Source organism: Mirounga angustirostris, unplaced genomic scaffold, assembly GCF_029215605.1.
Source record: "Mirounga angustirostris isolate CCGP_5_RB_7025 unplaced genomic scaffold, mMirAng1.0.hap1 SCAF_6, whole genome shotgun sequence".
NCBI classification, from domain to species: domain Eukaryota; kingdom Metazoa; phylum Chordata; class Mammalia; order Carnivora; family Phocidae; genus Mirounga; species Mirounga angustirostris.
In genome coordinates, this window is record NW_026991714.1 from 36,524,822 (window position 1) to 36,539,963 (window position 15,142).

The 15,142-nt window shown below is 43.7% G+C and overlaps 1 protein-coding gene across 2 annotated transcripts in view; it reads right to left on the reverse strand.

Moving 5' to 3' along the window:
* Nucleotides 1-15,142, reverse strand: part of KCNH1 (potassium voltage-gated channel subfamily H member 1) — a 370,040-nt gene that overhangs the window by 280,370 nt on the left and 74,528 nt on the right. For both annotated transcript variants that reach the window (XM_064594125.1, XM_064594126.1), the window contains one exon: nucleotides 6,111-6,503. In XM_064594125.1, the coding sequence (XP_064450195.1) occupies nucleotides 6,111-6,503 (393 nt within the window). The remainder of the gene's footprint in view (nucleotides 1-6,110; nucleotides 6,504-15,142) is intronic.

Here is a 15,142-nt window from a genome sequence, read left to right on the forward strand (position 1 = left end):
AAGGAGGGCATGTGTTGTGAGGAGCACTGGGTGTTATATGCAACTAATGAACTGTTGAACACTACAACAAAAACTAATGATGTACTATATGTTGGCTAACTGAACATAATGAAAAATAATTAGTTAATTAATTAATTAATTAAAATACGTGGGAAAGATCTTGGCTGGATTCCCCTGGTAGGTAAGATGGGGGAGACAACAGCATTGTTAGAATGGGGACAGTGGCAACATTGGGAACATCACTGCGGTCAGCCCTCGGCCTCTGGCCTCCATGGCAGGCCTGCAAAAGAGAAACACGCCCATCAGCAGCACTTCCTGCCCCTAACAAGACACGGGGATGAAAACTATAGTGTGTTGTCTGTCTGCTTGTGTCCTCTTTTGTTTGCCAAAATCGGATGTAGAAATAGCACCAAAATAAAAGAGAGAAACGCCAAGGAAAAGAGTGAAATGTGAGGAAAGTATCATGCACATTTTTCTTGCTGTCCATTAAGTATCAGACTAACAACTTGTGCTAAAGGTTGTCAGTTTTTATCCAGGAGACAACACAGGCTGCAAGCCAGTGTCTCAGCTCCTGTCCACTCTCCGTGTCCAACAGACCCACAGGAGGAGGAAATCCCAGGACAAGGCCTGCACTGATCAGGCTTGAAAACCAATGGCTTTCAGTAATTTTTTTAAATTGCTATTACTGAATAGATAACCAATTATGGTACATCCACTCAACAGAATACTGCTGAGCAATGAAAAGAAATGAGCTATCAAGCCACGAAAAGACATGGAGGAACCTTAGATACATATCACTAAGTGAAAGCAGCCAATCTGGAAAGGCTACATACTGTATGATTCCAACCATATGACATCCTCGGAAAGTCAAAATTATGAGGACAGTAAAAAGATCAGTGGTTGCCAGGGGTTGGGGAGGAGGGTGGGATGAACAGGTAGGGAGTGCAGACATGTTTAGAGCAGTGGAACATTATGCATGACACATAATGATGGAGCTCTGTCATTAACTATTTGCCAAAACCCTTAGGATGTATTCTACAAAGAGTAAACCCTAACATTAACAATGACTTAAACTAATAAGAATCTATCAATATTGGCTGTAATCAATGTACCACACCAATGCAAGATGGCAGTGATAGGGAAACTGCAGTCTCTGCGCTTTTTGTTCCATTTTTCTATGAACCTAAAATTGCTCTGAGAAAGTCTTAATGTTAATGGCTACTACAAGCCATGGATGTGGCCTCTATTGCGGGTACTCGAGGGAAGCAAATTCCAGGCTACCTCGTGACTTCCAGCTGACAGCAGACCAGTCACCTGTGTGAAAATTAAACTGGTGTCCATCCACCTAAATCAAAACCACAGATTAGGACTGACGACCACAAATTAACAGGACGAGCAACACACAGGGGTCCAATTTGCTTTCGGCATCAGGAAAAGCCTGGAAGAGCCAGGAACAGTGAACCTAGGAGAACCTAGAAGGGAGCCCATCTGCCAAGGAGAGAAAAGCAGAGGGGCGACCTGCCGTTGGAATCACTTCTGACCTTCACCCTCACTGTCCAGCCCTGTGCCCCTGGACCAGCACCCTTCATGGAGGCTTGTCCACGCCAGCCGCTCAAACTTCTCACCTATCAGCTGTGTGCAGAGGGGAGTGGAAGTGACCGTGCCAAGGAACGATTTGGAAAGGAGGACTCAGGGACGAAAATGCACAGCTTGGTTCACTCTGGCTCCAGATTCTGTCATGAGGCAGCATGACCTGCCTGGGGAAAATTGCACAGGTCCAGAAGTCAGAAGCCTGAAGCTCAACTTCACTGCCTGGACAGCCAGGCTCTTTCCCCTAGCTGCAATGCTGGGATAACAGATGCCCAGGGGCCTCAAGGTTAGAGCTGGGATGGACCCATCTTGCAGGGGAGGCAAACAAAGTCCAGGGAGATGAAACGCTTGCACAATTTTGCACAGCTGGGTGGCAGAGGGACTTGCCACAGAAGAATCAGAACAAATATAACCTGTGTGAAATGTTTAGGATAGTTAAACACCCTAGCTAAAGGGAAGCTGTTGTCAATACTATCCATCTTTCCACTCCTTGTTCCTGTTCTGCTCTACGGGGAGCATCTCCTGTGAGAGTGGGCTCTTGGCAAGGGTCAGCTCTGTCAACACCACCAGCTGCTGTCCCAGGTTACAGAACCAGGGATGGAAGGAAGCTCTTGGTCCCAGAACTGTGACCTGGGAGGGAGCCTAATTGGCTCCATTCATCCCTGGGCACTTCTACACTCCAATGGCAGAAGGCAACAAGGCTTCCTGGAGAAAAGGAATATGTTTTGTGAATAATAATTCCATATTTAATCCATGAAGCTCACCAGGCCAGTAATCTGCTAAGCACTTGAGAAAAACTCATCTGGCTCTTGCTTCAGCAGACCCATGGCAAGCTTCAGTTCATCCAGTTGCCAGACCTTTTGTCCTCTCACCAGCTTAACTAATGTGCAAACATATTCCCAAACAGCCTCCAAAACAGATTATGACCAACAGACTGGAGAATGACGCAAATGTAGGCCATCTACATAAGTGAAACAAGTTGAGTCCAAAGGGCTCGCGTTTGTGTGACTTACATCACGGAGGTGGGCGACATCCACAGGACTGAATTCACAATTGCTGGCATTAGCAATTTAACCCAATTCTTTCTTAACCCAAGCCTTGGGTGGATCTAGTCCTTTCACTTCAAGAGCCCCCACCCGACACCCACGCCCCAGTCCCCCGACACACACACAGATGGCAAAGCCACCACCACACATTCCTCTCTTCTTTGGTGGTCCCACTGGGACACAAGTCCATTGGCATAATTAGGAGGACACCAGAGATGATTCAGCTCCATGTATTTTTTATGAAAAATGAGTCAATAATTTTTTTTCCTCCCCACACTCTCCCAAAGAAAGGGACTAGAGCAGAGGGCATTGCAATCTTAGATTAGCAACTCCACAACAGAGCATGGCCAAGAAGACAGCAGACAGTGGATGGGAAACCATTAATTGGAATTTTCCCACCCAGCCATACCCAGGTTCAACAGCTGAGGCGCCCTTCGTGCCTTCCCCAACCTCCTCTAAGCCCCACCAATCTTCCATTTCCACTAATTTAATGGTGCCTTTCAACAAAAGGCCTATGCCTGGAAAACCATGCTGGGTCTGTCCCTCCGCGAGCATCCTCAACTGCCTATCTCATCACCAACACAGCTGTTCTGGGGGGGAATGCAGAGGCCCACCTCATTGTACACAGTGCCCAACGTCCCCACCACTACCAGGCCAAGGGCTGGGCCACAGACTTTGGAAGCTTCTTGGTCAGTTTTGACTCAACTGTGTCCATCAGCGTCTTGTCCCTATTTTATCCACTCTGTCCCATGAAGAATAGAGAGGAGTCAGAAGGGGACTCATTATTGCCATAGCCATATATATGATTTACTGTGTCATCTCGAGTGAGTCACATTCCCCCTGCGTCTGTTCCCTTATTTGTGAGCTAAGAGGGTTGAACTGGATGACCTTCATGGTCCTCCTGGTCTCTGAACCCTCATCCCATCCCACCTCCCTCCCATCCCCCCTGCAGGTGGGAGCTCAAAGTGCTAGGCTTCCTGTTTTTATCATCAGCTCCGGGAGGTAAGACGAATGCAGATGAGATTTTAGAACTCACCAAACTCACTTTGCAGCTAGCAGGGAACTCAAACAATCTACTGCCCAAATGCCCAAAGATAGCATGATCCCCAAGGTGTAGATAAGAAAACTGATCCAGAGGCTAAATGGCATGCACAAAGTCCCAGCTGTGCTATCAGGTGATACCAAAGGGCCAGAAGCCAAATTTTCAGTTCCCTGGCGCTGACTCCCCCACATCACAACCAATGTTATGAAAAGGCACTGTTTCGGGTGGTAGCCAAAGCTTGAAATAGATATTACTAGACGTAAAATCAAGTCTTCATGGAAGCAAATCATAACAATAGCCCCTTAATACTCATATTATTATTTATGACCGAGAGATGGTAATGAGAACTTCGATGCTGAACTCTTTCCAACTAGAAAGCTATGGATAACTGGCATTTTTCCTATCCGCCAACCTATTTCATGACTGTGGAAATCAGAAACCACATCAGGGGTACTCACAATGGATGGCAGAGGACTTCCAACGTGACACACACGGTGCTTGAGGGGAGGCTCTCTGCTTTGCTAACCGACAAGGTAATCTTGACACATTTACGAATATGTTTATGGCTTGCCCGTGTTTAACAAGAACCTGTGAAAACTGGAGCACTGTTCTCTTTATCTGCAAATTTTCAATGCCTTTGCTCCAAATAGCAAATGGTTTATTTTAAAAACTTGAGAGGTTTTTTTTTTTTTAAATTAAATTTCATTTCCCATATGTGTGTAAGAAGCTCTTTTAGGTTGAAATAATTCCGTTGCGTTGTCTAAGCCAAAATGATCATATTTTCCTCACCAACTAACATAAAATCTTCTAGAAATGGGCTCACAGAGAAAAATATCATTCCCAGTGTGTCCTCAGATTCACACTAAAGAATCCCAACATTCACTTTAGGGATGTTTTGTTCTTGTAAATGATCAGTCTCACTCATTTAATCCCCTTACAAAATCCACACAAGCCACCCAGAGCACTATTCCCTGGGATTTCCAAGTATACTAAAACACAGCACACAGATAAAAGCAGGGTTTGTTCTGAGTTTAGAGCATCTGGACATCAGCTCCTCTTCTCTGGAGAGGGAAGTGCTAGGTAGCTGGGTTCCCACCGAGGAAGCGGCTGAAGTCCTCCCCCAATCTGATACTGACCGGAAGGCCAGGAGGCATCATTATGTCCCCAGCAAGTCGGAGACACTGGCCAGGCCTTGTCTTGGCAGGGAGCTGGCTGTTCCTTCCAATTATCTCAAGGCTAGTTCCACTAGCCCTCTAGCCCTGAGAGTGAATCTTGCCTCAACTCAACTTCCAGATGGCTTCCTGAATTACCCACCCAGTTAACACCCCAGCCAGACTGAGACTTCTGGGACCCTCTGTAATCCAAGACAGTGAGGGCCCACTGCTCTATAAGGCTGAAGATTTACCAGACGAACTACCTTATCTTCATCCATTTGGAGGATCAACAAGGCAGGAGGAAAAAGGAAGAACAACTCCCATAGAACACTGAAGCTGGATAAGAATCTGACATTTTCCTTTGTGATGACTTGATGTCCTCGCTTCTTCAAAGGAGAAAATCACCTGAACCAGGCCAGTGGTCCCTTCCTTATGCAACATGTTGCAGGCACCCATTCGTTCACTGACTGCTTGTGCATGTCCTAATTCCAACACACTTACAGAGCATTTGTCTCCTTTTCATTCCTTCCACTGCCTGCAGGACTAACCATCCAAAGCAGCATCATCCAGCAATAGTACTTACCCCCCTCCTAGTCACAGGGCCAGACTTGGCCGTAGCCTGACTACCTCAGCAAATTTACACAAGGGAGAGTATGGACAACTGAATGCCATTGGTCACCGCCAAAACTCATTTTAGCACAGAAACAACTTCTTTTTCCAACATTTACCAAGAAAAAAAAAAAAGCAAGCAAACTTGGGGGGAAAATAGCATCCCTGTTGCCAGGAGTTAATTATTTATGAAACAGCCAAAAGTCAGCAGCAGGTGACAGAAAAATCCCCATAATTAGAATAATCAATAGGTAGACATTTAGCAATTGCATACCAAGTGAAAGATTCACCAGCGCAGTGGCGATGCATGCCTGCGTCTGCAGCCCCACCACCCCAAGCCAGTGGCTTGCACGCCACATGAAATAAAAGGGAAGCCTCTGGTCTCTTCCACACCCATTCACAGACATGCAGGGCCTCCAATCCTCCAAAGGACAAAAACAGCAGGCGAGAATATCTATCAAGCATGCTCCCTCCGTTCCAAACATCAGCCATGCCAGTTCCCACCCACATAATGACTCTTCTGTTGACCACCCACATTTATTCAACTTTCAAGACATGACAACAAGGTCTGAGATTTGAGGCATGTACCTGACTCTCTCTCCCCTCCAGGGGTGGTGGAATCTGATCAGCAAAACCAATCTTCCCTGGATCACCCATAAAGGCACTAACCTCATCCACGTTCTCAAAAGCGTTGATGACATCATATGGCAAACAGGACAGAAGGTCAATCACAAACCACGTCTTCAGGTAGTTCATGCGGATGAGTTTGGGGTCAGAGATCACCTCCCCAGCTGGTCCAACAAAGGTAGTATGAAAATTCAGCACAATGTCCACCAAAAAGATGACATCCACGATGCTATCCACAACCAGCCAGGCCACATTGTTCTGCCTGGTTTTAAAGGAGACGTTGTAAGGGACCAGGATGGCTGTGTAGAAGGTTAAAATCAAGATGATCCAATCCCACGTGGTCTTAAAAACACAGTAATGTAAGATGATGTGAGGCGGAGTCTTCGGGGCCTCTTGCTTGTACTGGGGAAGGATGTCTGAGCCCAGCTGCAGAACCTGCAGAAAAACACAGTCAAGAGAGAAGTAAGTTAGGATTCCACTGCAAGCATCTAACCAGTCAGCATCTGCCACTGACAAATGCTCATGACACTCCAGATGGATCATTAGGAGCAAGAACAGGTACTAGAGGAGGATGGGAGAATGGAAATGAACATTATAATACAAATAATTATAAGGAAACAATGACAAACTATTATTTGGCTTATTGTGAGCCAAGCATTGTACTAAGTACTTCCCCTACACGTATTATCTCACTTAATTCTAATTACAACCTTGTACCGTTAGCCAATTATTATTCCGTGTGACAAGGGAGAAACTGAGGCCCCAGAGAATTAAGCAACTTTACTCAACAAGTATTTACTCTTCTGTGCCAGGAACTGTTCTAGACACTGGATGGACAGCAAGGAAGGAAACAGCATGATGCCTGCTCTCGTGGAGCTTGGTCTAGTAAACGAATCCAGATAACTTCAAATTGTGGGAAGAGCTAACTAAGAGGCAAGGGTGGGGACCTGGTGACTGGATAGAATGTGACATGAGGAGCAGGGAAGGGACAGCGTTTGAACTGAAACCTGAATGAATGACAACCAGAAACCAGCCACTCAAACTTGTAAGGGAAATTATCCGAGGCAGAGAGCATAACTGGCGTAATGACCCCACGGTGGCACAAGCTCGATGTTCTCAGGCAGAGATAGAAGTCTGGCATGACTGAAGCCCACTGGATGTGGGGGAAAAGGATGTCAGATGTGATCAGAGGAGAAGTGGAAACCAGACCACGCAGGACCTAGTGAGCCATGAGGAGGAGTTGGACTTCATTCTCAGTATGTCCGAGCATAACCAGAGGGGTTTAACAAAAGAATATTAATCTGGTGCATGTTTTTAAAAGATTACCCTGGCTGCTGTGTAGATAATGAATTGAGGCAAATAATTAGAGGGAAGAACAGAATCAAGGAACTTATTCTAACAGCCTGGAAAGAGATGAGAGGATGGGAAAAAGTAGCCCAATTTTTTGATATATTTTTGAAGTTAACCAGCTGATGACTTGCTCATGGCCAGAAAGTAAAGCAAAGGGAGCAATGAAAGGTACCCACTACTTGATCCCCAAACCCAGCATGGTGGCTGGCCCAGAGTCAGCACTACAGGATGGTTTTTAAGTGGATGACTGAACGTCAAGGTCATACAGCTAGCAAAAGATGGAACCAGATCCCCAACTAGGTCTAGCTGGATTAGAAATGCATGCCCTTCCACATTGAGGTTACATTTCCCTAAGGAACAGACTTTTAAGGATGTCAACTCATGAAGGATGAAGTCCAGAGAAGCTTGGCTCCAAGAAAGTATCACAGATGGGTTTCATCCTCAGTAGTCAAAAGCAAAAAGCCACACTTTCAGAGGCCAGGCCAAGCCGAAAGGGACCCTCACCCCCAACCCTGAGCTGCTCCTCTGGGCCACTTATAGGTTCTTATAAATCTTTGGGTGAAACTTCCGCTTGTGTCCTGGGAACTTATTTTTCCCTCTAGAGGATATAAAGACCCCTTAGTGAATAATCTGAAAATCCCTGTCTCCTCTACGGTTGGCCCCAGGCCTTAAAAGGTGAGTAAAAGAAAGCCAGAAATCCACCGAGTGCCCAATGTGCATCTTTGCATATGGGAACTGTTTCCACCCCTCCCACCCATGCACAGACTTCTCCTAGGCTTGAGATTTTAATTTCTCTTCCCATGAAAAGAAATTTATACAAGCATGATTAAAGAAGCTTGGGCCCTGAGATCTCAAGGCAGGAAAAGGGACTGACTTAGAAGAATAAAGCCAGGGGGGCGGAGCAAGATGGCGGAGGAGTAGGAGACCTGGATTTCGTCTCCTCTCAGGAATTCAGCTGGATAGGGATCAAACCATTCTGAACACCTACAAACTCAACAGGAGAGCGAAGAAAAGAAGAGCAACAACTCTCTCATCAGAGAAGCGACCACTTTCTGGAAAGTAGGACGTGCGGAGAAGTGAATCCGAGGTGATATTCGGGAGGATAGACGGCGGGGGAGGGGCCACCGTCAGCCGCTTCTGGCAAGTGATAGAACCACGGAGCACAAAATCGGAACTTTTAAAAGTCTGCTCCGCTGAGGGACATCACTCTGGTGGCTAAGCGGGGGTTGGACCCTCCGGGACAGTGTGCTCTCAGGACCCTCAGGGTCACAGAAAGACCGGGGGTGCCTGAGTGTGGCAGAGCTCCCAGGTAAGGAGCACGGAAGCCGGCTGCAGAGGCGGAGCCCAGGCGCGGGCTCTCAGCTCCGGGTGGCCATAAACCGTGATCCGCGGCACAGTCGGGCCCCTGCTCCTCCAGCAGGGACCCAACAAGCGGCAGATCCGGGGAGACTCCCCTTCTTCCCCCGGGAGGAGCCACGCGGGAGTGCACCGTGGGGATCTGCTGGGTTTGGAGACTCCACCCGGGGTCGGGTGCCAGAGATAGAAACGCTCGGTCACAAGCTGGGTGAGCACGGAGTGCGGCTGGAGACTGGGGAGGCGGGAGTCACTGACGCTTTTCTCTGGGGGCTCACTGAGGAGCGGGGCCCGAGTTCTCAGCTCCTCTGGGGCAGAGATTGGGAGGCCACCGTTTTCACTCTCCGCCTCCAAAGCTGTACGGAAAGCTCGCAGGGAACAAAAGCTCCGGAGAGCAAACCCGAGCAGATTACTTAGCCCAGACCGGGCAAGGGCGGGGCAATTCCGCCTCTGGCAAAGACATTTAGAAACTACAGCAACAGGCCCCTCCCCAGAAGATCAGCAAGAACAGCCAGCCAAGACCAAGTTTACCAATCAATGAGAACGGCAGAACTCCAGCGCTAAGGGAATACTGCACATAGAATTCATAGCTTTTTTACCAGGATTCTTTAGTCTTTCAAAGTTAATTTTTTTTTTAACTGTCTTTTTTCTTTTTTTTTTTCCCTTTTTCAACCAACATCTTATCAATCCCTTTTTTAAAAAAACATTTTTATTTTTCATTTTTAGAGTCATATTCTATCCCTTCATAGTAGTTACCTGTATTTTTGGTATGTATATATATATAAGTTGTTCTCTCTTTAAAATTTTGAGATAGTTTCTTCTAACAGATTAAAATATACCCTAAATCTCTAGAATATAGATTTTTCTACTCCCCTGCCTGATCACATTCTCTCCTTTTTTTTTTCTTTTTTCTTTTTTTAAATCCTCTTCTTTCTTTTTTCAAACAACGTCTTATCAATTCCTTTTATAAAATTTTTTATAATTTCCATCTTTACAGTCATATTCCATCCCTTCATCAAATTAACCCTTATTTTTGTACATATATAAGTTTTTCTTTCTTTAAAATTTTGGGAGGCACTTTCTTCTAACAGACCAAAATACACCCCAAATCTAGTGTGTGGCACTGATCTATATACCAGCCTGATCATATTTGATCACATTCTCGGTTTTTTTGTTGTTGTTGTTTTGTTTTGTTTGTTTTTATCTTTATCTTTTTCTTTTTCTTTTTTTTCTTTTTCTTTTTTCTCTCTTTCCCTTTCTTTTTCCACTGCTTCAGGTCTTTTCTGATTTGTTTAGAGTATATTTTCTGGGGACGTTGTTACTCTGCTAGCATTTTGTTCTCTCATTAATCTATTCTCCTCTGGACAAAATGACAAGACGGAAAAAATCACCTCAACAAAAAGAACAAGAGGTAGTACCGACTGCCAGGGACCTGTTCAATATGGACATTAGTACGATGTCAAATCTAGAGTTCAGAATCATCACTTTAAAGATACTAGCTGGGCTTGAAAAAAATATGGAAGTTATTAGAGAAACCCTTTCTGGAGAAGTAAAAGAACTAAAATCTAACCAAGTAGAAATCAAAAAGACTATTAATGAGGTGCAATCAAATATGGGGGCGCTAACTGCTAGGATAAATGAGGCAGAAGAGAGAATCAGTGATATAGAAGACCAAATGATGGAAAATAAAGAAGCTGAGAAAAAGAGAGATAAACAACTACTGGATCACGAGGGCAGAATTCGAGAGATAAGCGATACCATAAGACGAAACAACATTAGAATAATTGGGATCCCAGAAGAAGAAGAAAGAGAGAGAGGGCCAGAAGGTATAATGGAGCAAATTATAGCAGAGAACTTCCCTAATTTGGGGAAGGAAACAGGCATCAAAATCCAGGAAGCACAGAGAACCCCTCTCAAAATCAATAAAAATAGGTCAACACCCCGAAATCTAATAGTAAAACTTACAAGTCTCATAGACAAAGAGAAAATCCTGAAAGCAGCTTGGGAGAAGAGATATGTAACCTACAATGGTAGAAACATTCGATTGGCAACAGACCTATCCACAGAGACCTGGCAGGCCAGAAAGGACTGGCAGGATATATTCAGAGCACTAAATGAGAAAAATATGCAGCCAAGAATACTATATCCAGCTAGGCTGTCATTGAAAATTGAAGGAGAGATAAAAAGCTTCCAGGACAAACAAAAACTAAAGGAATTTGCAAACACAAAACCAGCCCTACAAGAAATCTTGAAAGGGGTCCTCTAAGCAAAGAGAGACCCTAAAAGCAACATAGACCAGAAAGGAACACAGACAATATACAGTAACAGTCACCTTACAGGCAAGACAATGGCACTAAATTCCTATCTTTCAATAGTTACCCTGAATGTAAATGGGCTAAATGCCCCAATCAAAAGACACAGGCTATCAGACTGGATTAAAAAAAAAGACCCATAGATATGCTGTCTGCAAGAGACTCATTTTAGAACCAAAGACACCCCCAGATTGAAAGTGAGGGGGTGGAAAACCATTTGCCATGCTAGTGGACACCAAAAGAAAGCTGGGGTGGCAATCCTTATATCAGACAAATTAGATTTTAAACCAAAGACTGTAATAAGAGATGAGGAAGGACATTATATCCTACTTAAAGGGTCTATCCAACAAGAAGATCTAACAATTGTAAATATCTATGCCCCTAACATGGGAGCAGCCAATTATATAAGGCAATTAATAACAAAAGCAAAGAAACACATCGACAACAATACAATAATAGTGGGGGACTTTAACACCCCCCTCACTGAAATGGACAGATCGTCTAAGCAAAAGATCAACAAGGAAATAAAGACTTTAAATGACACACTAGACCAAATGGACTTCACAGACATATTCAGAACATTCCATCCCAAAGCAATGGAATACACATTCTTCTCTAGTGCCCATGGAACATTCTCCAGAATAGATCACATCCTAGGTCATAAATCAGGTCTCAACCAGTACCAAAAGATTGGGATTATTCCCTGCCTATTTTCAGACCACAATGCTTTGAAACTAGAACTCAATCACAAGAGGAAAGTCGGAAAGAACTCAAATACATGGAGGCTAAAGAGCATCCTACTGAAGAATGAATGGGTCAACCAGAAAATTAAAGAAGAATTTTTAAAATTCATGGAAACCAATGAAAATGAAAACACAACTATTCAAAATCTTTGGGATGCAGCAAAGGCAGTCCTAAGAGGAAAGTATATAGCAATACAAGCCTTTCTCAAGAAACAAGAAAGGTCTCAAGTACACAACCTAACCCTACACCTAAAGGACCTGGAGAAAGAACAGCAAATAAAGCCTAAACCTAGCAGGAGAAGAGAAATAATAAAGATCAGAGCAGAAATCAATGAAATAGAAACTAAAAGAACAGTAGAACAGATCAACGAAACTAGGAGCTGGTTCTTTGAAAGAATTAACAAGATTGATAAACCCCTGGCCAGACTTATCAAAAAGAAAAGAGAAATGACCCAAATCAACAAAATCATGAATGAAAGAGGAGAGATCACAACCAACACCAAAGAAATACAAACAATTATAAGAACATACTATGAGCAACTCTATGCCAGCAAATTAGATAACCTGGAAGAAATGGATGCATTCCTAGAGATGTATCAACTACCAAAACTGAACCAGGAAGAAATAGAAAACCTGAACAGACCTATAACCACTAAGGAAATTGAAGTAGTCATCAAAAATCTCCCAAAAAACAAAAGCCCAGGGCCAGATGGCTTCCCAGGGGAATTCTACCAAACATTTCAAGAAGAATTAATACCTATTCTTCTGAAACTGTTCCAAAAAATAGAAATGGAAGGAAAACTTCCAAACTCATTTTATGAGGCCAGCATTACCTTGATCCGAAAACCAGACAAAGACCCCATCAAAAAGGAGACTTACAGACCAATATCCCTGATGAACATGGATGCAAAAATTCTCACCAAAATACTAGCCAATAGGATCCAACAGTACATTAAAAGGATTATTCACCACGACCAAGTGGGATTTATCCCTGGGCTGCAAGGTTGGTTCAACATCCGCAAATCAATCAATGTGATACAATACATTAACAAAAGAAAGACCAAGAATCATATGATCCTCTCAATAGATGCAGAAAAAGCTTCTGACAAAGTACAGCATCCTTTCTTGATCAAAACTCTTCAGAGTATAGGCATAGAGGGTACATACCTCAATATCATAAAAGCCATCTATGAAAAACCTACAGCGAATATCATTCTCAATGGGGAAAAACTGAGAGCTTTCCCCCTAAGGTCAGGAACGCGGCAGGGATGTCCACTATCACCACTGCTATTCAACATAGTATTGGAAGTCCTAGCCACAGCAATCAGACAACAAAAAGAAATAAAAGGCATCCAAATCGGCAAAGAAGAAGTCAAACTCTCACTCTTTGCAGATGATATGATACTTTATGTGGAAAACCCCAAAGACTCCACCCCAAAACTGCTAGAACTCATACAGGAATTTAGTAAAGTGGCAGGATATAAAATCAATGCACAGAAATCAGTGGCATTCCTATACACCAACAAGAAGACAGAAGAAAGAGAAATTAAGGACTCGATCCCATTTACAATTGCACCCAAAACCATAAGATACCTAGGAATAAATCTAGCCAAAGAGGCAAAGGATCTGTACTCAGAAAACTATAAAATACTCATGAAAGAAATTGAGGAAGACACAAAGAAATGGAAAAACATTCCGGGGCGCCTCGGTGGCTCAGTTGGTTAAGCGACTGCCTTCGGCTCAGGTCATGATCCTGGAGTCCCAGTATCGAGTCCCGCATCAGGCTCCCTGCTCAGCAAGGAGTCTGCTTCTCCCTCTGACCTTCCTCCTTCTCATGCTCTCTGTCTCTCATTCTCTCTGTCTCAAATAAATAAATAAAATCTTTAAAAAAATAATAATAATAAAAAAAGAAAAACGTTCCATGCTGATGGATTGGAAGAACAAATATTGTGAAGATGTCAATGCTACCTAGAGCAATCTACACATTCAATGCAATCCCCATCAAAATACCATCCACTTTTTTCAAAGAAATGGAACAAATCATCCTAAAATTTGTATGGAACCAGAAAATACCCCGCATAGCCAGAGGAATGTTGAAAAAGAAAAGCAAAGCTGGTGGCATCACAATTCCGGACTTCCAGCTCTATTACAAAGCTGTCATCATCAAGACAGTATGGTACTGGCACAAAAACAGACACATAGATCAATGGAACAGAACAGAGAGCCCAGAAATGGACCCTCAACTCTATGGTCAACTCATCTTTGACAAAGCAGGAAAGAATGTCCAACGGAAAAAAGACAGTCTCTTCAACAAATGGTGTTGGGAAAATTGGACAGCCACATGCAGAAGAATGAAACTGGACCATATCCTTACACCAAACACAAAAATAGACTCCAAATGGTTGAAAGACCTCAATGTGAGACAGGAGTCCATCAAAATCCTAAAGGAGAACACAGGCAGCAACCTCTTTGACCTCAGCCGAAGCAACTTCTTCCTAGAAACATCGCCAAAGGCAAGGGAAGCAAGGGCAAAAATGAACTATTGGGACTTCATCAAGATAAAAAGCTTTTGCAAAGCAAAGGAAACAGTCAACAAAACCAAAAGACAACCGACAGAATGGGAGAAGATATTTGCAAATGACATATCAGATAAAGGGCTAGTATCCAAAATCTATAAAGAACTCATCAAACTCAACACCCAAAGAACAAAGAATCCAATCAAGAAATGGGCAGAAGACATGAACAGACATTTTTCCAAAGAAGACATCCAAATGGCCAACGGACACATGAAAAAGTGCTCACTATCGCTCAGCATTGGGGAAATCCAAATCAAAACCTCAATGAGATACCACCTCACACCAGTCAGAATGGCTAAAATTTACAAGTCTGGAAATGACAGATGTTGGCGGGGATGCGGAGAAAGGGGAACCCTCCTATACTGTTGGTTGGAATGCAAGCTGGTGCAGCCACTCTGGAAAACAGTATGGAGGTTCCTCAAAAAGTTGAAAATAGAGCTACTATATGATCCAGCAATTGCACTACTGGGTATTTACCCCAAAGATACAAAAGTAGGGATCTGAAAGGGTACGTGCACCCCGATGTTTATAGCAGCAATGTCCACAATAGCCAAACTGTGGAAAGAGCCAAGATGTCCATCGACAGATGAATGGATAAGGAAGATGTGGTATATATATACAATGGAATATTATGCAGCCATCAAAAGGAATGAGATCTTGCCATTTGCAACGACGTGGATGGAACTGGAGGGTATTATGTTGAGCGAAATAAGTCAAACAGAGAAAGACATGTATCATAT